Here is a 24,853-nt window from a genome sequence, read left to right on the forward strand (position 1 = left end):
AGAGCACAGGGTCAGACGTAGTACAGCGCCCCTGGAGCAGTTTTGGGGTTAAGTGTCTTGCTCACAATGGTTACAACTAGGGCTGTCAAGCGATTAAAAAAATTAATCTAATTAATTACAGGCTCTGTGATTAATTAATCTAAATTAATCGCATACTTTTATGACACTTTTATGCCTTTTTATAAACAGCTGTATAGCCTACAGTTTCTCTCTCTCTCTCTCTCTCTCTCTCTCTCTCTCTCTCTCTCTCTCTCTCGTAACTTCTGTCTCCTCCCCTCAGCCAGCTTTCTACATTAAATAAAATGAGGAACTTCGCCGAATTTTCTACTTCAAACCACAAAAAAACAAGCAGGCTAAATGAAGACTGTCTATCTCCCACAACAGACAGCGCTGCACTGCCACAGGTTCGCTTAGCCTACGCCCTACGCCAACTCATGTACCATCGTCCTACTCATAGCCAAAAATATTGACACACACACAAGAGGAAAAAAGGCAGGCTGCATATATGCTAGGAAGAGTGACGGGGTGGGGGGGTGGGGTCCGTTTATGGGGGAGACGAGGCAGCTAGCAAACAAAAGTGAGACGGAAGATTGAGAGATACTGAGAGTTTTGAACCTACATTGTTAATTAGGCACCCACTAAATCAATAATTCACAGACACTGTGGAGAATAACATAAAATAACTTCCTACCTTCATGCTTATTTGCCCGAAGCTTCCCATAAAACATCCATAGAACCCTCTCTATGCTTCTTTCTTTACTCTTTAATCCCGTGCGGGCCGTGTCCGCAAACTACAGGTACAGCTGCGCTATCATCTCACCCCTTTTGCACCGGGTCAAAGGGCACTATAAAAGTGCGATTAATCTGAGTTAATTTTTTTAATCGCGTTAATTTTTCTGTGATTAATTAATCGAAATTAACGCGTTAATTTGACAGCCCTAGTTACAACTAACACCCTCCTGTCCGGTGCCGGAGCTCGAACCAGCGAACTCATGGTTACTACTACCAACCCTTCAATAGTTTGAATTTCTCCAGTCAGTTGTTTAAGCCAGAGGTGTGGCTACGTGAAGCTACCATCCAACTCATCATGATAGCTATCTACATTCATTACCACATCCTAATTTGTCTACTGAAAATCCATTGCGTTCTGTTATCTGTTGCATTCAAAGGACTTTCAGAGGATGGAGGCAGATATCTTTGAAGGCCTGGGAAGTGGTGGCCATCTTGGATAGGTTTTCCAGGGAGCTGAAATACTACAATACTCACAAATCCCTCTCATATCATATCAGTCGAACACTGCCAAGGCAAAACGTCTCAACATTGTCTGAACCTCAACCTAAGTAAACAAAACAAAAACTAAGTCATGTCAGCCATTTTTATCAGGCAAATCCAATGCATGACATATAACCTGACACCGCTGACAGTGAAGGTGACGTGATTGATGTTGAGATGAAGTTCAGCAGTGATCTCTGAAAAGAAATGAGCGCTTCGGATAGCTATATATTTTTGGATAAAGACTGACAGACTGAGGTATGTTATATATAGATAAGCGTAGTAGTTATTGTGGTGGTTGTGTGATCTTGAGATTTACCCATTCCCTATTCAAAAGTCAAAGAGAATGTCAAAGGCATATTGAAAGTTTATTCAAATTTATGACGCTTTTTTATGGGTATCTCTTAGAAAAACTCGGCACACACACGTCACAGCGGTAAAGCTAACAGGACAGAAACTAAATATACCTGTTCCTCTCTTTTACCTGCTCCGGTGCTAATTAGTGTTGTGGCTACACAGACACACACACACACACACACACACACACACACACACACACACACACACATAATCCCTTGCCTTATGGTTAAGTCTGTTCATAAATTACTTTCTGTGGACCCAGAGCTAAAACAGACACAGACACGCCCTCAGAGCACACAGACCTGCATCCATAATGACAGAAAGCACACCCAGGACTGGGCCATTCATTCATACTTTAAGAAATGTTTTCATTGGAGCCACAACGTGCACTGACAAACTCGCTGCGGGCACATTCTTCTCATGTCATTTCATTTACAGAAAATACATATACTCTTTACTGTGCCTGTGGTTGTGCTGAAAGCTACCTTTGTGCAGCGTTTAACAAGTTGACATGTGTATGTATGGTTGTATGTGTGTGTGTGTGTGTGTGTGTGTGTGTATGTGTGTGTGTGTGTGTGTGTGTGTGTGTTATGAAGGAGGTTTGGGGGGCTCTCATATAGGTAGTTGTTGCATTTTCTTGTTGGGTGTGACAATTTCTGAATTTTAAATTTCCGGTATTTAGAACCAAGTAAGCCACTTCTTGATTGTCTGCCATATACTTTATATACAGTCAATGTTTTCTTATCTATTTTTGTATCAATAATAATGGTTCAATTGTGTCAGTAGTACATGTTGTAGAGGAGAAAGTAACACGGTTATGTCTTTTGAAACACTTGCTCAAGACTTTTCACCTTTGATGCTTTTTAACCGTGTGAAGCACTAGCACAGCCTTTACAGCACAACAGTGAAACATACCTTGTAAAAGATAGTTAGCTTGGCATTGGTCCTGTGAAAATCAGTTATTGCAGTATGTGTTTCTTATAAATCTTGTTCATTTGATTTGACATCTGTCTCGCCGTTCAACCAACTGCAGAAAAAAAGGAATGAAAAGGCGGTGTGCGTGAATATTAATAGTCAAGATAAGCAGAGAAGAAGATGCTTTTTGTGCATATTGTATTTCTACCAAGATGATGAATGGTGAACATTGACGACATATAATCTCGTCAACAACTCTCCACAGAAATACATGATGGTAGAAAGAATGGAAAATATAATATGACAAAAAAAACACTATTATTAGTGTGCTTAATTTGCAACTTATTTTTTTGAAAGTTGAATCCAGGTCTAGCTTCAACTCTACGGAAGCAAAAAGAGGACAAAATGATTTAGGTTTCGCTGCGGCTTAATACTTAAATGTGAAAATGAGGCACTAATTTATGCTATAATTATGTATCATAATTAAAGAAAAACTACCCCAGGTTGCTAAAATTCAGCTGGTCATTTCCAGGTCGCAAAATTTAAAATTAAGACAAAATATATAGTTTATAATTGGTAGAATTGGATTGGGAACAATTCAAGAAGAAAATTAGAATTTTAACATGTGGACTAGCTTGATCAGACATCAGTTTTATCAGGTTGGGTGTCATCCAAGAAAAGGAATTTGAATTTGTGAACCTAAAATATAGACATTAACTAAATGAATAGAGATGGATTGGTTTTCAAAGTAAAATTCTGGAGTGGGATTAAATGTCAACATTTAGAATTCAGTAGTGGTTCTTCTTTATAGTAAACTGCTTTTAAAATTAAAATTATTACCTTTCTTTGCTTCCGTACGAACAACACAAAGACTGGATAGGACATTCTCTTAGCTTTTTGTTTCACTAAACTTTCACAGGATGTGTTTCACATCATAAGGTTTTACAAATAATATGATTATGCTTTGCAGTATTGCTCTTTGGGCTTTTAATGCTGGTTTTAACTTATCTGTCTTTTTTTTCTTTGAGATTGGAAACTACCTTTGCCTCAGATGGCATTGGTGCCTTACTGTTCTTCACTCAGCAACCTTGTGTCACAGTGTCTTAATGTACTTGTACTGTAAATGTACTTCTATTCTGTACTTCAGATAGAGTTAGATTTGTAAATTGTCTTACAAATGGATTTATGATAGAGAGGATTTATATGTGATGATATTGTTATAAAAAGAGCCGAGGGAAAAAAAAAATGTTTTGGAGCATTTTTTTCCTCATCACATGTTAACAAACTTACACTTGAAATATCTTATGTTGATATTATGAACACATTTTTTTGGACACTGTAGTCCAAGCCCTTTCATACTGTTAGGGCTTGTGCTTTTGGTAATATTTATTCGAGATATTTGGCTTTCCACTATTACAGTTATTTAAGTCTGCATGTTATCCCGCATCGCTACGAAACAACCAACAGGTGGAGCAAATATCGCATCGTACAGTGTTTGGCAAATCTGAACCTCACTTATGATGACAAACCTTTCATTCCTCTTAGTTAAATGTATAAATGCAGGAACCAACTATTAGTGCTACACAAGTTGTGTAGTGAAAGATGATTGCTTGCAACTGTAACGGGGAGAGTTGACTGGTACGGGGTGGCTCATTTGAAAAACTATTTTCTCCCCGTGAGAAAAAGCTGCTACTGATCTGTCGACAAATATTGTTGCCAGAAAATGGTTTTGCGAAATACCAGGGACATTATGACATTGGTATTGGTTCACCCGAAAGGCACAGTAAATGCTTAAAGGTGTATGTCAACAGGTGGATATAATAAATATCCACAATACCTTCCCTATTTGAGTACACATTGGGTTTTGTTTGTTTTGCATCCCAGGTTACACTAACGAGAAGTGTTTCCTGTTAGCTGATCATTTTGTGAGCTGAGTTTGATCAAACAGACGGAAAATAACTTTCAAGCCATTGGGTTCTTCGTTCCACTCTGCAGAGACATTGCTGTGATGTAAGTCTGACTGAATTGACGCCCCTGCTTTGTGTGATCTTGGCACAAACCTGAATCTTTCAGTGGCAGTTTAAACTATTGGATGGGGATACAAAAAAAAGGTAAAGGGAAGGGAAAACAAGATCAGAGGTATAAGGTTTTTTACAATTAACTGTGTTCTCTCCAGCACATTCCAGGGCTGAACGCAGAACAAAGCGCTCAGGGGGAGCAATGCTGGAAAATAAGATTCAGTGGCTGCTGCTGAATCAAAGGGGAAATGCATGACAGATGAGAGGGGGCTCGCTCCCTCCCTCCCCTACTCTCTTTGTCGGTCACATCCCTGCAGAGCAGATCTCCAACACACAGCCCGTCTAAAAGAAAGTGTTAGATTGCCTTCAGTGGCTGTCGGAAAGATGACAATTCAGTGCACATGCCATAACAAATTGCCATTATATGTGACATTGAGGAGACAAAAGGAAAATAAGGAACACGCAGGTAAAAGACGAGTGGGCTTATAACATGTAGTCATTGATGGACATGACAAAATCAGAAAAAAGCTGCAATGAATGGACAATATATCGATTAGCTGATAAAACAATTTGATATTTGTTTCATTTTGTGACATTTAACAATAAATATTGCCCAACTATTAGCTGTTTACATTGGTAAATGAATAGGCCACGTGAAAGTAAATCAAATGGCATTCGTTTTTAGTTTGTTGATGGATAAAGCAAACAATTTGAGGACCTTTGGAAATAATGATGGGCGTTTTTTGACAATTTTGTAACGTTTTGTTGACCAACGATAAATCAGTTATTCAAGAAATAAGTGAAGAATAACTCGATGTCAATGAGAAAATGTATCTTGCGTTGCGGAACTAAACAAAACCAACATAACTATCAATTCCAAAATCTGCTGTGCCTTCCACTCACTTTTCACTTGAGGACCAAGAGTGGAAATTCCGAGCTGCACCTGAACTCCTCGGCAGTAGTTGACTGGAGGGGATGGAGCTGCGTCGTCGGTGTTGTTTTCTTCGCCGCACTTTCATGTGAACTGTCAGCCGTATAACGACGTGAGCTGACCGGGACCTTCTGCACTGGAAAGCCACCCTGTATGGACTACCACGGAGCCCAAACGACCCATGCCCACCTTCTTATCGCAGCAAGGAAAAAGCAAAAACAACAGCTGCATGCGTTTTTGCCTCTGAGGAAAGCGCGCGGGGATGCTTCACGCGGGTTTACTGAGAGAATCGCGCGCGCTTCATGGGTTACTGTTTGGACACGTAGCTAATTAACCAGTAATTACATAAGTGGCATTTAAAACCGCCAGTTGTGGCTCGCGTGTCTGCTTGCTCGCGGGGCTAAAATTAGAAGAACGGGCTGCCAGGCGGAGGACACGGTAGTGTTTATTCTGAGTTTTTAATCTTTTTAATTTCGCGCACCTTGGATTCCAGCCCCTAATCACAAAGCAAGTGTGGAGCCGAGGACGAGGTCAAAACAATTCAAGAGAGGTAAGCTACTATGTCTATTGTTTTTGTCAAAATGTTTAGTCTCGTGCTCAGCGGCGTTAGTATTGAAAAGTAAAAAGTACCCTATGTGTGGCTAATGCATTTTTTTGCCTTCCTTATTAGGCTAATTCCTAAACGCTCTCTCACTTAAGTTTTTTACATGACCTGAAACGTACGTGTGTAGGCTATTTGTGTCTATAATAATAAAATATTAATAGCCTATAACCCTACTACAGCATGCCATTTGTATTCGGAACAAAATGTTGGCAGGTGTACCGTACATTGTTGACGCCCATAGACTACTTCACATGTCATTCAATGAGGTTACACTGAGAGATAAACAGTACCTTATTAGGCCTACTTAACGCTGTTGTTGCTTTTTAAATGCATAATAGGCACATTTTTAGAGTACCTTACTTATGTTTTGTTCAAAATTGTACTCAAGCAAATTGATAAATGAGAACAATTTCACAAGTAGCCTACAAACTGCCTCAACTGAATCGTTAAAAGGCATTTTTTTCAATTTAGCAAAACTGTTTGAGTCGAAAGTGGTTCATTCGCTCCCTATTCACTGAGTGAATGATTTGTATGAAGCTGCTGTAGTAGAATGATGAGATCTGATGATGCCCATAGGGATGAGAATCAGGGGCAGTTCAATAGCTCACTGGTATGACATGACAGACACCCTGCTCTAACATATTATACAGGCTGACATAAGCAGCCACCCCTCCTGGCATCCGTCCACACTCACTTCATTATTTTGTGGGGGGGACTGACTGCTCTTGGCTGCAAATCCTGAAGTGGCAGTTGCCTGTGCGCTCCCACTGCCTTCTGAAAGGAAGAAGTATTTTTTTTTTAGACGATTTAGCTGAATTCCTCTGAGCCTTCTGTTGTAATTCTCTCCTTGATGTCACTTTCTGTGCTGTCCTAGTGTCACGGGCATTGGACCAATTAACACAATGTTAGCAACAGACCGGATTAAAAAAATTATTCAAACATGGCAAGTATACGGGCAATAAACACACACCATTTTCCCCCTGTTCTTTATCTATCTGACGCTCGGGTGAAAGACAAGCTTCCAGCACGGTGGGGCTGGTAATAGGGTTGGATGTGCTTCACCTGCACTCACTGCTGCCAACAACATCCGGAGAGACACTCGCCAAGGAATTCCACCTTTTTTTGCTATTTGTTTCCCTTGGGAGGGAGCAAGTGTGTTATGTGGAATATAGCGGGGGCACGCAACAGGGAGGAACATCCAGCACAGATTAAACTAACAGACTAGAGAATAAGGAGAAGAAGAAGAACTGTGGCTTTATACAGCATGGTGGATGGACGGGTTCCTGGCATCTAGTACGGGCAAGTCCCATGCCAAATTCTCTCGACTACACCACTCCGTCTTTATCACAAGCCACTCGCTGTGACTCCCCCTTTCTCTTCCCAGTTCTGTCGCAGGTTCTATCAATCATATCTGGCTCTCAGCAGACACTCTCCTGCTCATTAAGAGTGTGAACCTGTAGGTAGTAGACTGCTGCAGCCCCCACCACCAGCCATTCATCTCTCCCAGCGGGGCACACACACACACACTCACATCTGGAGCAGCATTTCAAAACACAAGGCTGGTAGGTATAGCAGACATGCCAGCGAAGGAAGCGCCAAAGGAAGTGCAATACATTTTTTAAGAGGCTACCGTTCAGAGGACGACTGGACGTGGTGCCAGGAATAAAATGAACAGCCCTCAAAGTATTCGGTTAATACATGAAACCGTAATGGCTTTATATTTTGCCAAAAAGGAAGAGAAAAAACTGTGTTGTCGATAATGTGAATTCCAGTACAAAGGAAAGTTGACAAAATGCTAATGGATGTACCACTGCCGACGATAGTTGGAAACAAATAGGCCTGGCTTCACTTCTCATTCCCTTTGTCCCTCTCTTTTCTCTGCGCTGTTTTGTGCAAATGATCTCAACCAAGACAAGTTGAGCAGCTTTACTGTGTGTTTTGTGTGTGTGTGTGTGTGTGTGTGTGTGTGTGTGTGTGTGTGAGGACCGCAGGGTGTAGCCCTAAGACTTCTTTTTTCCCCTCAGGCACCGCTTTCCCATCATGAATATGCCTTTGTGCTCCAGAGAGAGAGACACACACACACACATACACACACACACACACTCGCACAACTAAGGGGGACGACTTGTGAGGGAAAGGAGAACGCGCGTTTGTTTTTCTTCACAAGTGCAAAAATAGAGGAAGGTGTGACATGACACTTATTTATAGCGAAGACCTTAAGACTTTCACCTTCACCGGAAAAAACTGCATTTACCACAAATCCTGCAGCGACCCAAAAAGAGACAACGCAGGACAGAATGAATGCAAGATGTTCAAACATTGCTTCAAAATGCCTGACATTCCAAAAGGTAAAAGTAGTTCTCTTATCACAGTGGAAACATATCTGTGGTGGATTACAGAGCCATTTCATTAGATTTGAAGATGACCTTCAAACAACGGAGTATGAGGGCCATCTTGAGGATTTTTTTATAAATAAATAACGACAATTACGTCGGAATTTTACAAGAATGAAGTCATAGTGTTAGACTGTGTGTTAATTTAAAGAAGAAATATTGTCATAATTTGAAGTTATAGCCTACTGCTCTCGTTTTGTAGGTTAATATGTTTTCCCGTGTTTGTTTGTTTGTTTTCTCTCGTAAAATTACGACTTAATTCTCATAATGCTACGAATTTTATCCCGTAAATGTACAACTTTATTCCCCTCGTTTTATTTTTTTATTTTTCCCCTTGGCCCCAATACTCCATCGTACCTACAGTTTAATACCGAAAATAAAAAAAAACTCAGCTTGGACAACCCTTCAACAGGCTGGGATTGACATTATAGTATGACGTGCCAAACAAGTTTTTTTTTCTAAACGACTACATAGCGATGCCCTTGTCCGTCCATAATGTGCTGCATCCGCCTATGGGAGCGCGGCAGTAAGGAAACCCACAGACCCCTGGCCTGTTAACCCTCACAGCCACAACAAGCCGTCCCCAGATAGTCCATAATGCAACACTGTACAGCTGCCCTGTCACAACACATGTGTCACCACTCAACGAAAAAAAACGCCCGAGGCCAAACCCCCAGGGCCCTCAACTCAGCTTAGTCACGCCATCGCCGCCAAGACGGCCCTCCACTCCACCAACTCTGAGCTGCTCTGATGACTCCTGACACATACACAACCTTAAGATGCATAATTAAAAAAGAAAAAAAAATACAAACGTAACGCGACACAAGAGTGGAAGGCGATTACTGCGTTTGTGTCATGATTCATCTGGCTTGTTCACAAAAGGATGCTCTGTATTGATAAGAAAGAGTAAAAAATGTCACCAGCAAATAATACAATATGCGTTTTAAGAACCAATTAGGACACCATACTTGCCTCTGGATGATGATAGCTCTTTGTTTTATCAGTCTATTAATCTATATGGTGATCTGAGTTGGCCCCATACGTCCAATGACAGCTGGTTTAGTCCATTTCTTTTCACTCTGAAGCAGGGATGGCAGCCAGGCTGTTTAACGGGAATCTGGGGGTTTATGAATTTCACTACTTCCTAAACCTACACACAAATTCCTACGGTGTATAAGGATCTAATGTCATCCATTAATGTTTGAAGGGATGGACTCACTTGTAGCCACTGACCCTGTTGTTAATATCAGAGGGCAAGGAAGCCCAACTAAACATGTATTTCGTGTTTTTGCATAGAACATGCCTCTTTAGACTTGTGCCCATGCCTGGCTGTTGTAACTGTTTGTGTGTGACTGTGGTCCACTCTACTAGCAGAGGGCTAATTGCTTGCTTGTTTGATTCATGGCTTTACAGTGCCTTGTTGTTGCTACTCTGAAGGAGGACTTGATGCCATGACACCTATTCTCTATTCTCTATCTGTTCTCTTGCTGTGTGCTTCATCCTCATATGCCAGCAGAAGCACTGGCACAATCTCGCCTCCCCCACGCCAACAGGCATATTGATGGGACACAGCGTCTCCATATTGAGAAGAAGTGGGCTGTGTCTTGGCGTAGAGTTCTCAGTTACACACACAAGATGTTCTGGTATCCATTTTTTTTGTCTTGCTGCACGTGCTTAGTATAATTTTAAATGGATTACAGGTAGAAAAAGAAATGCACTTAACCTTCTTTTTTATTTAGTTGAACTTTCTGATATTTGGTATTTTAAGATTGCCTTGACTGAGCCTTTTGAACCATGATATTAACATACAGCAATTCAAGCAGCATTTGCATAAGGACATACTGTACATGTGTGCTGCGAGCGTGGGAGGTGTTGGCGCGACATACAGTGCATTTCTGTAGGGCATTGGTTGAGTATTGGCATGTTTGTGACTCTTAAGCATCTCTCATGGTAGCAGTGCCACTTAAAGAGGTAATGAACAAACACAGAGAGTCAATGTGTGTAATGCAGCTTTAATTAAAACTGCCCAAAAAAAGAGGCTTGAAAAATATTCGATCAGATAGGATATTCAGTCATTTGAAAACCACGATGATGCATATTTTTCTGCACTCTTTTTGCTTAGACCTCAACCAGTACTGGATCATTGTGGCCAATAGCGATATGTTGCTGCTTTTCGGCCAACATATAGCAACATGCATATTCGGTAGCATTATCTAATGTATATTGATTTATTGCTAATGAAAATAATTGTAAGTTACACAGCTTTTATTTTTGTGTCATATCTTCTTGCATTTTATATGGGAACCTGCTCAATCATACCAAGATTGTATGTTCTTCAACTTCCAAATCATCAAAGTGATGCAGCAGGTGACCAGGTAGAACTATAAAGATACAACAGGTTCTCCACATGTCACAGTTTCCAATGGCCCTGTCAAATCACATCACCATTCAGTGTCTGTGTGAGCGCAGGGCAGCAGGCATCAAACTATAAAAAAAAAGAAGCAAGAAGAAGAATTGCACAGGAGCTGGTGGTGAGCCAGTGCCGGTATACTCAAGTCTCCCTCTTCCAGTGAAATTCAAAGTGCCTGCTGCCGTGAGAACACACACACACACTCACTCTCAGGAAGCTGGCTGTTGAAGCTCCTGTCAAAGCAACCACAGGCTGCTACGCCTACTTATCCTCTCACTCTGGAGATGCCTCGCTTCGATTGAGTCCACCACACAAACTGTCACTGCGCACAGACACACACACACACACACACACACACACACACACACACACTTGTCTGTAACCTGTACATGGATACATAGTGACATACACAGGGACTAACAATGACAAGAGCTGACATTGCCAAAGAGTGACTTGAAAAAAATCTGATCTGACTTACTTTGTACATATGCACATGGTTACTGCTGCCAACGCCCTCTGCAGCGCTTTAGACATATGGAATACATTTCAGTTGACTTTTGTTTCTCATGCTGCACCCTACGTTGGCCATTTCATGTGAACTCTCTCACCAGTGAAATGAGCCGTAGGGCACATGGTTCAACTTACCATCATAGCAGAACATGAAGTTGATGCACATATACAGTAAAGTCTCCTTTAGGAATAGATTTTGAATCCCTGCAAAGATGGATTACATAAGCGAGTTGAGTACCAACATTTACAGCGTTTATCCTTTTTATTTTGTCTGTTACATAGAAAATAAAGTATTTTATGTAATTGTTGTTTGACAGTTGATCACACATAATGGCAGTCAGCAATACTCTATTTATCATTTAACTTGTCATGCTGAACAGTTGTCAAGATGTAAGATGGAGAATCAGGCAGAGAGAACTGTAACAATGTCCATCTTAGGAAAAGTATCAATGTAGAAACACATCGGATTGTCTCAACATATATAATTGCAGTTAATGTTATGCGTACATTTTCTAACAAGCTGCTAAATTTACTGCAACATCAAAGAGAAAGATACACAGAGACACATAATTGTAATGAATTATGGTGATCCCAGTAAGCTGTAAATAACTTTCTAATAATTGTGTTGCTGCAAATACAGTTTATACATTTCTCAAATCCCCGCACTATAAACATACAATTTTGGTATACATGTTAGTCTTTTGTTTAACGCGCGTACCCGTGTAATTTGTGGTAATGCAATACGGCAGAGCAAAATGTTACCCACACGCTCATGTCCTCTGCACAATTCCCTATTCCACAATTTATCAGCTTGATTCAGTGCAGCTGTGAAGTCCTGACACATTGCATGCTTGTGTGTGTGTGTGTGTGTGTGTGTGTGTGTGTGTGTGTGTGTGTGTGTGTGTGTGTGTGCTGTTGAGACCCTCGCAGGCGGTCTGGGATCTATTTTGATGTGAAAACCACAGACATGAACTCTTTTCACTGCTATCTGGTCCCCTAAGGCCCGGAAAGACTCAGTAAAAACCTAGCCAAAAGAACAGGGAGTAAACACTTAACACACACACACACACACACACACACACACATACACAACGCCTGAGCATACACTCAGTCAAACCCATGTTGGATCGATTAGCATTTTTGAGGTCACGGAGAAAAAGCGAGAGAGCACAAAGTTTATTAAAGGCATGTTTCATATTTTCCTAGAATCATTGAACAAATGAAATCCTCCCCCACTTTTTGGCTTAAATATATTCCTTTTTCTTTGGATGTTTTTATTTATTTATTAAACGCAGGGCGAGGGCAAGTACATGGAACTCCAAAACACTCTTAGAAAGCCACGACAGACAGAATGAAGATAACGAGCGGATAAGCTAAGAGCTCCCCGTATCGATTGCTGCACTGTTTACTGTCGAGCTGTTGATTTTTCAGATTGATTTTTGACACGGCTTTTGGTTTGCAGAGCGGAGGGTTATATTTCATCCTCCTTAATAGAATAAATTCCTGCAACCATGGACAGCACCACTTTAAATGTTTAAACAGTTGGGGCTACAAAGTATAGGGGGGAGGGGGGTATAAGTGCATAAAAACATAAATGGCTTGGAAAACTTAAACAATACATTTCAAAAGTAGCCTACAGTATCAGTGTCTGCCTCAAAAATTCTGTAAGGGTTGCTGTGCACTTTTTTCTTTTTACGTCAAATTACGTTTATTATATAACAACATAATAGGGTAATCTGAGCCACTTTTTACATTTGCTCCCCTCTAAGCGAGCTAAAATGATTTATCACTCAAATGTACACATTTCCCATTAATTCAGGATGTTTCCTAGAAATGGGCATTAGCAGAATATTTTCAAGACAAAGGGCAGTGAAAATATGATTGTTTTAAAAAAAGTTGTGATGTGGCTCACTTTACCCGAGCTGTGGGGTAAACTGAGACGGACCAGAAAAATCAAGGGGGTAAAGTGAACCAGCCGGGGGTAAACTGATCCACTTACTTTTTCCACTCTGAAACTACCATAACAACACAAATTGTAACAGTTAGAATCCTGAAAGCTAGGCACACATTCCAGAACTAATGTCGGACTAGTAAAAGAATGATGGGGTTTGGTCAATTAAGCAAAGCTAATTTTCTAAACACTTGAAAGTAACTCTGAACAAAATCAAATACAACATATTATAATTCAAAAGGTTTTAATAAGATTCAAATAAAGATAGTAAAGATATAACCTGTTTGGTTAGAACACAGTCTGGGGGTCAGAACACAGGACCCTTGGCTCACTTTCCCCCACCACCACAATTTGAGAAAAAACTACCTCTCTTAGCATTTCAGGCCAATCTTTCGCTAATATCATCACATGGTTTTTATATGTTGGTAGTTCATCAACACGTATTATAGAAGTTTTTCTACGTGAATACATTTGCTTTGGCACAACAGTTGATTAAGTTGACAGCAAGAAAATTTACTTTTACATGCAAAATACCTATTTTGGTGAAAAAACATGCTTACCACAGCACCATGAGGTCCTCTCTTTCAGGGCCATGGGGAAATGAGAGGGGCTTGAAAACATATATCTCACATGACCACAAATGTTTTCCGTTGCCTAGATACAGGGGGTGGCTCACATTACCCGATGCCTCAGATTCCCCCGTTCTCCCCTACATTGAGATCAATTGACTTTTGCTTAACCCCACCCGCCTGAGGTACTGTTGCTAAGCCTGTAAAGCTTTAAGTCAGTTTTCACACTGTACAATACATTGCTGCCTACAATGATAACAATATACCAACAAAATTCTTATTAATATTTGAAACACTATTTTCCCTATGTGAAGCTAAAAAGTATTTAGGCATGTTCTGCCACTGTCAGTGTAGAGTAGGAAAACTACTATGGAGTTCCTTACGATTCTTTGAAGTTTGTCTCAAGTAACTTTGCTCAGTGCTTGTTCTTTTTACACTACATTTCCCAGAGGTCACTCCTCGAGCATGTAGTAGTGTGGGCGAGGCTCTTTTGAAGAAGTAAAATCAATAATTTATTTATATGCAGTTGTTACTTAAACACACAATGAACAGTCCCAGAATTAAAATCCTCAAAGTTGGCAAACGCACTGCCAAACCAAAAAGTGCCAAAAATAGCTTTGTTTGAGGAACATAAATGAACCCCTACTTTACATTTGTAGGAGTCCACAATTTAACACTGTGGTACCGCATTGTTCTGCCGGCGACCGACGTGTCCTGAGTTGACTTTCCTTCCAAAACATTTCAGGCTGCTTCAAGCTGTGCATGTTTGAGTGAATGTGTGTGTGTGCGTGTGTGTGTGTGTGTGTGTGTGTGTGTGTGTGCACGCCTGTCTATCTGAGCGCCAGAGGGAGGGAGTCAATCACAGCAGCAGAAATCATCCCTGCGGGCGATCTGTCTCCACTCATGACAAGGCTCCTAAGGCACTTATCCTTCCTTTTACTGACTCACTCCATCTATCCCTCCCTCCATCTCTCGCCCTTATTCTCCATTGCTCTCTCCGTCTCCCTCCCACGGTTTGTCTCATGCCCCGGCGCTGCAATTAGCTTCTCATCATCATCAAAGGGAGTGATGAAAACACCAATGCGAGATAGAGACAGTCAGACAGAGGTAGAGAAGCTGTGAGAGAGGGAAGATAAGAGGGATGGAGCCGGAGGAGACTGAACAGAGGTGAAGCAATGTTTCACACACACACACACACACACACACACACACACACTCAAGCACTCTCTCAATTTCTTTTTCTTTTCCTCCTCAAATACACACTCTGTTTAACACAATCGCACACACACATAGTCAGCCTGCGCTCCCTCGCTCGCAATCACTCCCACATTCCCTGTGAGATGCAGACAGAAAGGGAGAAGGAGAGGTATGATATCCATATCCCCTCGGGACATTTTTCTCTCCTTTCTCCATTCCGTGTTTTGATTTCTCAACCCCTACATTTCTCCCTTTCCTCTTTCACAGACGCAAACACACTTGTTCACTACTCTGTCTCCCCCTCCCTCCTCCTCCTCCTGCTCCTTCTCATCTTCCCTTTATTTGAAGAACAAGTAGTATTGCTATACATGTTAGGGAAGCTGCTCAGTGAGTATTCTCATTGTTTTCTTGTTTTCACCCCCCTCGGTTTAGAGAGCTGTACGCTGTGACCGCATGTTGAAAGCATGTCAGCGAGAGAGATTGAGAATAGGGGGATGAAAGGGACGGTAAAAGAGGGAGGGAGTGTGTTGAGATGGGGGTCCCCACTGAGGGCACAGAGAGAGAGAGAGAGTGATGACATGCTTGTTTCTTTGTGCCCGAGCTAACGTAGCAACAACAGTAGCAGTGAGTGGAGGTGATGGAGAGGAAAATAGCTAAGGGTAAAAAACAGCTTGGGGGTGAAATGAGAAGGGCTAAGCTGCTAATTTACCATGGCACTAGCGCTCAATAAAATTGACATAATTGGCCCTAGTTGGTGGTCCTCGGTGGGGGGAGGGGGGGCCTCAGCAGTGGAATCTCAACTCTGACAACACAACGTTATGAAATGTGAATAATCAAGTGTTGCAGGCTTCAACAGTCAGAGAGAGAGAGAGCAAACCCTAATGTCTTTCAGCTGGATGCTCCCTGCAGTCCTTCCACATGCGTTAACATCAGACTATGTTGGTGAAATGTGGGAGTAAACTGTGCTGTAATTTGGACCCATTTGTTGAATGTTGCGTGTTAAATTTGTTGCTACTGTCCTTTGCTCTGTTGACACAGACTGTTGACCTGAGTTAAGTGTAAAGAATCATGCGTCTCCTCCTCTGATGCACATGTCTTCACCAGCTGCTTATTTTCACCTGTCATAGGTTGACACAAATATCCTTCCCAGATCCCAACTATACTCTGCACAGGGGCCCCCACCAAGCACCCCCCATCTTTACACACTGTTGATTTAATCACAAACAGGTACAAAATATACCAACATTTAAATTAGAGAACTAAATAAACAAAAATAATCCAAAAACAGAGAATGTGAAACTATAATAGCAATCCACAATATTGTAAATTATTAACACAATTTATTTTAGCCAAGCTAACAGCATGGCTCTATGGATGGCAGCCTTGCTCTATCAGTCAATTTGGCTGAGCACTTGAAATATACTTTTTCTCATTTTCCTTTGTTCATGACATACCCATGAGCAAATTTAGAAAATAAAAGAGTTGAGCACCTACCTTCCTTGACTACTATTGTTAGCAGTCTGCCTTAGCCTTCCACCCAACTGGCAATCTAACCAAAGCTTATGCACATGCCTTCAGATGGTGACCCATGATGACAGGGCTGACCCAATTTCTTTTGGGAGCATCTAAAAATGTTCCATATCACGACATACTGTATACACATCGAAATTGCAATTTAATATTGCCTTTACAGAGGAATCGCATTTTAATAAATGTTATCGCCAACTTACAAATTAGTGTGCATTCCTGACAGTCTGTCTATTGGAGAGAGCTTACTTGCTATTGCACCCAACAATGCTGCTCCGACAGACACAAGGACATGCAAATACCCCTCGCCCCGATAAAGCAGGAAATCCCAGGGGGGTTTTGTCCATGAGTGACGATAAGATGTGTAGAACTGATTGATTCGATACAACATGTGCAGTGATACAGCCGTTAACTGTTGCATTCGACTGTGGATACTACTTACCCTCAAAAATGTAATGCTGTTCTAGGTAATCAGTTACTCCCTGTGGCTGGCTAGATAGGTCTGGTGTGAGGCAAGCAGCAGCACTGCCTCAAGTGACGTTTCACTGGCTTTAGTGATTAGCCAGTTAAAAAGCCAAACACTAGAAACGCATCACACAGAAAATAAAACTGTTCATCCAAGCAACGCAGAGGGAGCTTATTGAAGCGGACATTTTAATCAGCCACCCAACAGGGGTGAGCCTGAGATGGTTTCGCCTCGGTTTGGTCTGTGGAGATGGGTTGTCGTGGGCGATGATATCTGCTCACGTGGGACAGGGAAAAGGGGAGGGGCAGCCGCAGGAGAAGCTTTGAGGGGCAAAGGTGTTGACAAGGAAAGGTTCCAAACAGCTGGCTTTGCATTCTGCATGAAGGGGAGGAATCAACAGCGAACCAAATGACAGCCATTCACCGTGATCAAAAGGAGGATGCATTGTCTCTCCTCGGATTCAGAGAGTCACAGACAGACTTAGGCTCTCGGGGCCCCTCGGTGTCACACAGTAGGGCTCTGTTTTGAAGAGCTCAGTTGGCAGGCTTATACTTCCCACTACCGAGTAATGTGCCGTCATTTCTCCTCATCGGCATTACTTTAAAGCTATAGTGCGTAGCTTTTGCATATAAATGTCGGGTCACATTAAGCCATTGCCAAATTAGTTGACATAAAGTTGATTAAGCCAATGATCTCCACAAACCTCTCTCTGTACGTCCCAATATGGAAGCATTTACAAACTGGTGTCACCCCCGACAATGGGCCCACAAAATGATTCATTTGTTGATTCTATACTGCCATAAAAAAGGCGTACACTGGACATACAGCAGAACGAATACAATCCATGCGTGATCACCAAAGGCTTACTTCATGTAGATGCACCGACAGTGTTGTTGTAATTACATAAGTTATGCACTATAGCTTTAATTCTTAACATAAGGGGACATGGCCTCAGGTTTTTGTTTGTATTACTTGGAAACTGACATAAATCAACATTAATTAAAATCAAACACGCACAGTGCCCGCTTGATACCTTTTGTCAAGCTGTTTGTCTCGTGAAATGGACCCACTGGCACTGTCCACATCTCCTATCGCTTTCTGGATTATCATTCTGTTGACACAGCCTCCCAGAGCGATTCAATGTGTGTGTGTGTGTGTGTGTGTGTGTGTGTGTGGGATCCATTTTATCCACACAAGTTGGCGTAAAACTCTCCTACCAACTAATTTAATCAATAGGGAATAAATGGCGTGAGTGGGTGTCATCTCTCCATCTGTGTCCTTCTCGTTTACAGTACAGCGCCCATCGCAGAGTCAAGTCACCAGCCATCTGCCGGTTCTTAGCTCACCATCATTGCCGTTCAGATTTGTCACGCAGCTTGCACAGAAGCTCGTTACTCCTCCACACAGCACTAACGTATTAGCGACTATCACAGATAAACATCTTGTTATCATTTACCACCTACATCATTAGGAAAGCATAAGCGGGTTGTGTGTGAAATTCATGGACAGTACGTGTGTTCATGTGCGTCAATAGTTTGCAAACTGGTACTGAGATAACTATCATTATTCTCATTATTTTACAGAATATTAAGGGGTTTCATGGCACAAACAATTATCACCTCCGTCTAGCATCGTTTGAAATATGAAATTGAACTATGTTTGAAAGAAGCCGTTAACAAAGATGGGATATTTTAATGTTTGGAATTATTTTTTTTGACTTGCTTTGTTGTTTGCTTAACGGTCCTGATGTCCATTCTGTGTTTTCTAGAGCTGAATCGGGGAGAGAGATGACCCTAGTTTTGTCCATGAATCCTTTCCTGGACCCAGAGGGAGACCCCCCACTCTCCACATACCAGCCCGTATGGGAATCCGAGCGCTGCACTAAGACCTGCCTGACAAGCCCTGCCCCACCATGCAGCTCTGAAGAGACAATTGCACAAGGTAGGCTACATCATATTTGTTTGTTCATTCAGTCAATTTATCGAAGCCTGATTTAACAACATGCTGGTGATGCCCAAGAATTTTGCACGACATCCAAGTCCTTTGTTTTGAGACCTGGCAATTAGAACCATCTGTCCAAGCCATCCATCATTATTTGTCTATCATGGCCCTGCAGCTATTGGAGTAGAGCTGTCAACTAATTGACATGGTTGCAGGGCGGCAGTGTGTGTTCTTGCTTTTATTAGATGTTCAGTTTGATTTTAGGGTTAATTAAATATATGACCAAGACATCTAAAGTTTAACATTGAAATGTGTTCTTCCTGAATAGCCTGCTGCCGTTCAGGCTATTTTTGAGACTTAGGATCAACACAAACCTAACTAGGGGGACTATAATAAATGTTTTAATGTTTGGAACTTATGTGTTTTTTAGTAATGATATTTACGGTAACAATGCAGGTGATTTATGGAAATGTTTCTCTGTCTGCAGAACCCCCCTGCAGGCGAGTTCCAGAACATGTTTCCGTATCAAGGATTGCATACTTCAAGAGGAAATTTGTTGATGATGATGATGAGCATCCCTTCAGTTTCAGAACGTACTGCCAAACTGTAAGTGATGACACACTCACATTCAGGATACACACCATATTTAATCAAGACCGTATCCATTGAACTCTTATATAATCACTCTTATTAATAAATACTAGGGATGCACCGAAATTAAAATTCTTGGCCGAAACCGAATAAAATTAAACAGTTCGCCGAAAGGCCGAAACCGAATACCGAAAGAGGCTTTTTCAGTTTTGTTTATTATTTAGTCAATTATTTCACCATTGCATACATGAACTCCCAAATGTTCTCCTCAAACAAAGCCTACAACTAAAAAGCAACCCTAAATAAATAAATAAACAGTAAAACCTTCAAATCTAAGAGTAAAATTTAAATTTTACTAGGAATTAATTTGTGAACTGATTTTTACCTTGACTTATATGAGGATGAATCTACAAAAAGATCGACTTATTGCCTTTCTTCATTTTTTGCAGTGCAGTGCAGGTTGAGTTGCTCTAAAAAAACTGCACCACAGCTGACACCGTAATGTTCAGACTTCAGAATTTGCATCAAAGCCCTGATCATAACAATGAGAGGCTTTAAAAGATATCCATGCTTAGGAGGTGATTGTAACTTTTTCGTCTGTAGACTGAAACTAACGAGGGGAGGCGGCTCCCTGGACACATATTTAGTCGCGCTGTCAGTTTGCCGACATGGCTCTGTGTATTCAGGCTCGAGAAATGCAATCAGATCGTAGGAGCCTTTTCCCCCAACAGTGCTAACGGACAGGATATCTCCGGTTATCATTTTAGCTGTCAAACTAAAGTTTTTTTTGCGTGGCGGCCCTCACCGGCGAGGTGTCACTGTGAATGACACCGTTACCAACTGTCACACTGTCTGTCACAGAGTTTCACCGGGTGAATCGCTGCTTCGCTCGCGCAAGGCTTATGTGTTTCTAAGGTGATTAAACATCAGTCTTGGACGAGCGTTTTAACTTTATGCTGCAAAGCATTGCACTGTCTGCGCCGTGTTTCATCCAGTTTGAAAAAATGCTCCCACACTGGACTCTGACATTTTCATGCACGGACTTTACAAACTGCTCCTGCTGCGCGCTCACAAACAGACGTGGACTCGCATACACGGTTACGTCTCTCTTTACTGCCATTTCCTGGTTTACAAGTGCGCAGCTCTTTTAAAAACATATTTCCTTAGTGTCATTTAGTTCGCCAATTTTCGGTAATGTTGTTCGGCTTTTTAACTGTTTCGGGCCGAAACCGAAAATGACTTATTTTGCCATTTTCGCCCGAACTTTTTCGGTGGCCGAATGTTCGGTGCATCCCTAATAAATACTACATCTTTGATAGACATGCCATAGCCATAGCCATTTTGAAAAAAAGTATAAATCATCTCAATTCTGCATCAATACTGACAGATGTAGTTTTGCATGACTTTAATTTCTGGATCTCTAAGGGCATTTTGGGTATTGTTAGCACATAGTCCTGTAAATGCCTAGGACTTTTTCATTCAATTGTAGGTATTTCTGAGGGCATTATATAGGTGAGAAATTCTACAACTAGAGTTCTGACACACATGTCTCAATTGATCGGACCTGAAGCATGATGAAGTAGTTGTAGTTGTGCTTGAAAAGGGGATTAATTCACCTGCACATCAGCCTTTTCTAAGGGTTTGTTTGCAACTTGATTTATATCTTAAAAAGATGAAAACTATCTATTCTCACTCACACATGTGAGCTTGTCAAGTCTTAATGAATCTGGATCTGCTGCTTTCTTTGTCTAACTAACCATTTAACATGTATCTAACGGTGTCATGTCCTTCAGGTTGCCCCAGTGCTGGAGGAGCGGGCCCATGTGCTGCGCCTCTCCCTGGAGAAGATGCGCTTCATCGACGACCCCGAGGCCTTCCTCCGGCGCTCCGTCCTGGTCAACAACCTCCTGCGGCGCCTGAGGACTGAGATCCTGCTCCAGAGCACTGACTGGTGTTTCCAAGTCCCACCCAACCCCCAGGCCTTCACCACTGGGCCCTGCAGTCCCTCCCCACCACCGCCACCACCAGCTAGCACTACCCCCGCTCACCACCAGGCACTCCACGGAACCACGCTACCCACCCGCATCTGCTTAGCCCCTCAAGCTGGCCCTCCCCTGCGTAAGCGCTTCAGAATGGTGCGCGCCGGACAGGCGGATCTCCGGCCCGACTGCGCCCAGACGTGTTGCTGCATATACGCGGCGGCGGCTGCTGCGGGACACTACCTCCACCTGCCGTTCTCCATGTACGACGCAGCTCTCTCGACCTGCCCGTCCACGCCGCACACCTCCTCACACTCCTTCTTCCAGCTAGCTAGCCACAGTAGCAAGCTAGGGCTAACGGTGGCCATAGAAGAAGATCAGGAGGACGAGGAGGATGAAGATGGTGAGGAAGAGGAAGAGGAGGAGGAAAATGAAGAGGAAGAGGAAGAGAGGGATGAAGAAGAGGAGGAAGATGATGATGAAGATGGAATAAGGCAAGCTGCTGGGCCTTCCCTTGAGGTTGTTAAGGACAAGTCAAGCCCCAAAAGTAGGACTAGGACTAGGACCTTGCGGAGTCATTCACACACAAGGACAGAGGAGGAGAGCTGTGTGACGGGTAGGGCAGCAGAAGAGGAGGAAGAGCAGGAGGAGGAAGAGCAGGGGGAAGAGGAGGAGGGGAAGGCTGTGAGACCTGCTCAGTGGGACTCTAAAGCTGCCACAGCAAGGGACCTCCACAAGGCCGGGTTCTGGCACCGCAGGGCTCATAGACAATAGAAAATGGACTGCTCTTTGAATGACAATGTATTGATGACGACAACTGTCATCAGTTGTAAGATTATTTCTCCTCCATAGCAGATGAAGGTGTGAGCTACCTACAATATAGTGATACCAAGTCAGCTTTATTTTAATGGTTTAATATACACTCCTGGGTGGCACACAGATAAACTCCATTCAACTCCATTGCTAGTGTAATGGTTAGATTAAAGAAAATCGACAGTTCTTGACCACTGTTGGCTCTGGTTAAACAGTTGTAAAGCTAAGCTAAGGTCACATACGGTGGGGATCTTAAATCCCAATGGCGAAGTGAAGCTTACGATTGCACTGTCTCCAAGACAATTTTTCTTAGCCCCACAGCACAAAACTAAAGGTCTTAAGTGGGGCTTTCTATTGGTGCAACGGTCTCGTTTCAGGACCCTAAACAAGCCTATGAAATGAAGTGTTGTGGATTTGGGAGTGTGTTCTTCTGTATATGTATACGTGTGTATGTGTGTGTGCTTGCAAGATATGATGTAGCATTTTTAAAACTTGATTTTGAGCTGTTCTTTTTATCAAAACATGGGTCACAGGTGATAACGTGAGCCCGTTGGATTCGACACTGTCTCAGGCAATGGCGAGCGACTGAGCTGCAGTGGCGGCACAATGTGTTTTCTTCAATTTCTTTAAAGAGACAACAATCATAAACATTGTAAATGTTAAATCACAATTTCAAGTGCCTTAGTGTTTTTATAGATCCATGACCATGTATAGTGTGTGTTAATGTTATTCTTCTTGTCGTTAAGTAGCTATCTTGCATTCCAAGTGACTGCGTTTGACTGAAACAGGACACAGGCATTGGTTAAATGCAGGGATTCTTTCAAATGTCTGTGATATTTCAAAGCGAACCGATTTTCTCCATCGAAAATGTGTTCTGTTTGTCTTTACTTCAAAATGCATGTTTTATAGAACTACCTGTCTTGACATTGCACAAACTCAAAGCCAACTTTCAAGGACGGTTTGAAAGCCTTGGAAAGCTAAATACGTTCAAAACCTCATCTACATTCAGTTAGGTTCAACCAGAAGAAGGCTTGTTATTATGGGTTGCTTGGTATGTCCATTGGTGAGGTTTACCATGAGCATTATTTAAATCCGAAAACATCAAAGGGATATGGCACTTAAATAGTACAACAGTGTTGCATCGCACTACTGACGGCCCTTGCCCCAGCATGAACACAGATCTACAGTCAGCTCTATGTGGAAGTTAAAGGAATAGTTCAACATTTAGTAAATACACATATTGGTTTCGTGCCAAGAGTTGGATGTGAAGATTGATACCAAAGCTAACAAAATGTGGTTACGAGCATCCCTAAAGAGCACTCATTAACTGTATCTCTCTATCTCTGTGGTCTGCGCAGGTTGCTTGGCAACCAGGAAGTTTCTGCACCCGGCCAAGAAATGGTAAAACCACAATGTGTCATTTCTACACTTTGGGTGTTGTACAGATTAAACAAAAGATACAAATTGTTAGCTAGGGAGCTTAACAGGTGCTATCTGTAGACAGAGGCAGACCAGCAATTTCCCCTTGTTTTTACTCTTCATGCTACGCTAAGCTAACTGGCTGCCAAGTCATTCTAAGAAAAAATGAAAATACACCCTTGAGATAAGCCGTACATTGGATGTGCTGAGCTGACAGACCATACATTTTCTTCTTGACTTAATTCAACAAATCAAGGACAGATCCAATTCAAATCTACAGTATAAGAGCCTTTCTGTCAGGATGGCATGATGGGATGTTTGTTGTTTATATCTGGTTTGGTACCTCAGAAGATTACAGTCCTCACACTGATGGCAAATCAAAACCAAAGTTGTGGATATCAGTTGGTAGTGCTTTCTCTTTTGTGTGACAAGGATTGGATGGCCGCAGTTATTGTGTCGGGTGGAATTACTCCTGCCTTGCCATTTGTCCCTATCATTTTTTTTCTTCTGATGTACAATAGAACAGCTGTTTTGGACATCAGTGGACACATCTACAATGAGACAACCGGGGTGCCAGCCCATTTCATATAATTTCTCAAAACCCTTCATTTTAAAAACAAAAACAAATAAACCCATTGATTATCAGTGGTATTTCTTAAAGATGGAAAAAAGAAAATTGACAAAGCAATATTTGTTTCCGGGACGAGAACATGTAACTGCATTTGTCTGGAATTTAAAAAAAACGACAACAAAAGAGCATGTGTGCTCTGAGAATTGTATGTGATGTTTGTGACAAGTGTAAAAGATCAGTAAATGAAATGTTGAAAAAAAAAACTCCCGCTTCCTCCTTTTATTCCTTTACAACAATGCCATGTGTGTTGTCTAAGTGTGTGTGTGTTTGTCCATGTCTGTCTGTGTATGCCTCCCTATTGTCTTGCTCCCCAGCCTGTCTGCTTGTGCAGTGGAGTGCAGTACCACAGCTTATTG

The 24,853-nt window shown here is 42.0% G+C and overlaps 1 protein-coding gene across 1 annotated transcript; it reads left to right on the forward strand.

Annotated features, from left to right (window-relative positions):
* The first annotated feature begins 5,542 nt into the window (after positions 1-5,542).
* Positions 5,543-24,631, forward strand: LOC307261706 (uncharacterized protein). The gene is made up of 4 exons (XM_080042284.1): positions 5,543-6,046; positions 18,892-19,064; positions 19,552-19,670; positions 21,449-24,631. The coding sequence occupies exons 2-4, from the start codon at positions 18,911-18,913 to the stop codon at positions 22,406-22,408; spliced, it is 1,233 nt and encodes a 410-aa protein (XP_079898410.1). The 5' UTR covers positions 5,543-6,046; positions 18,892-18,910; the 3' UTR covers positions 22,409-24,631.
* The last annotated feature ends 222 nt before the right edge of the window (positions 24,632-24,853 follow it).

The sequence above is a fragment of the Ammodytes marinus genome (assembly GCF_949987685.1).
Source record: "Ammodytes marinus genome assembly, chromosome: 15".
Lineage (NCBI taxonomy): Eukaryota > Metazoa > Chordata > Actinopteri > Uranoscopiformes > Ammodytidae > Ammodytes > Ammodytes marinus.

Excerpts from the sequence above, each read along its gene's own strand:
- LOC307261706 (XM_080042284.1), top strand. The coding sequence starts at position 18,911 with ATGACCCTAGTTTTGTCCATGAATCCTTTCCTGGACCCAGAGGGAGAC. Across the intron at positions 19,065-19,551 it reads TGAAGAGACAATTGCACAAG|AACCCCCCTGCAGGCGAGTT; the intron begins GTAGGCTACATC and ends CTCTGTCTGCAG. Across the intron at positions 19,671-21,448 it reads TCAGAACGTACTGCCAAACT|GTTGCCCCAGTGCTGGAGGA; the intron begins GTAAGTGATGAC and ends CATGTCCTTCAG.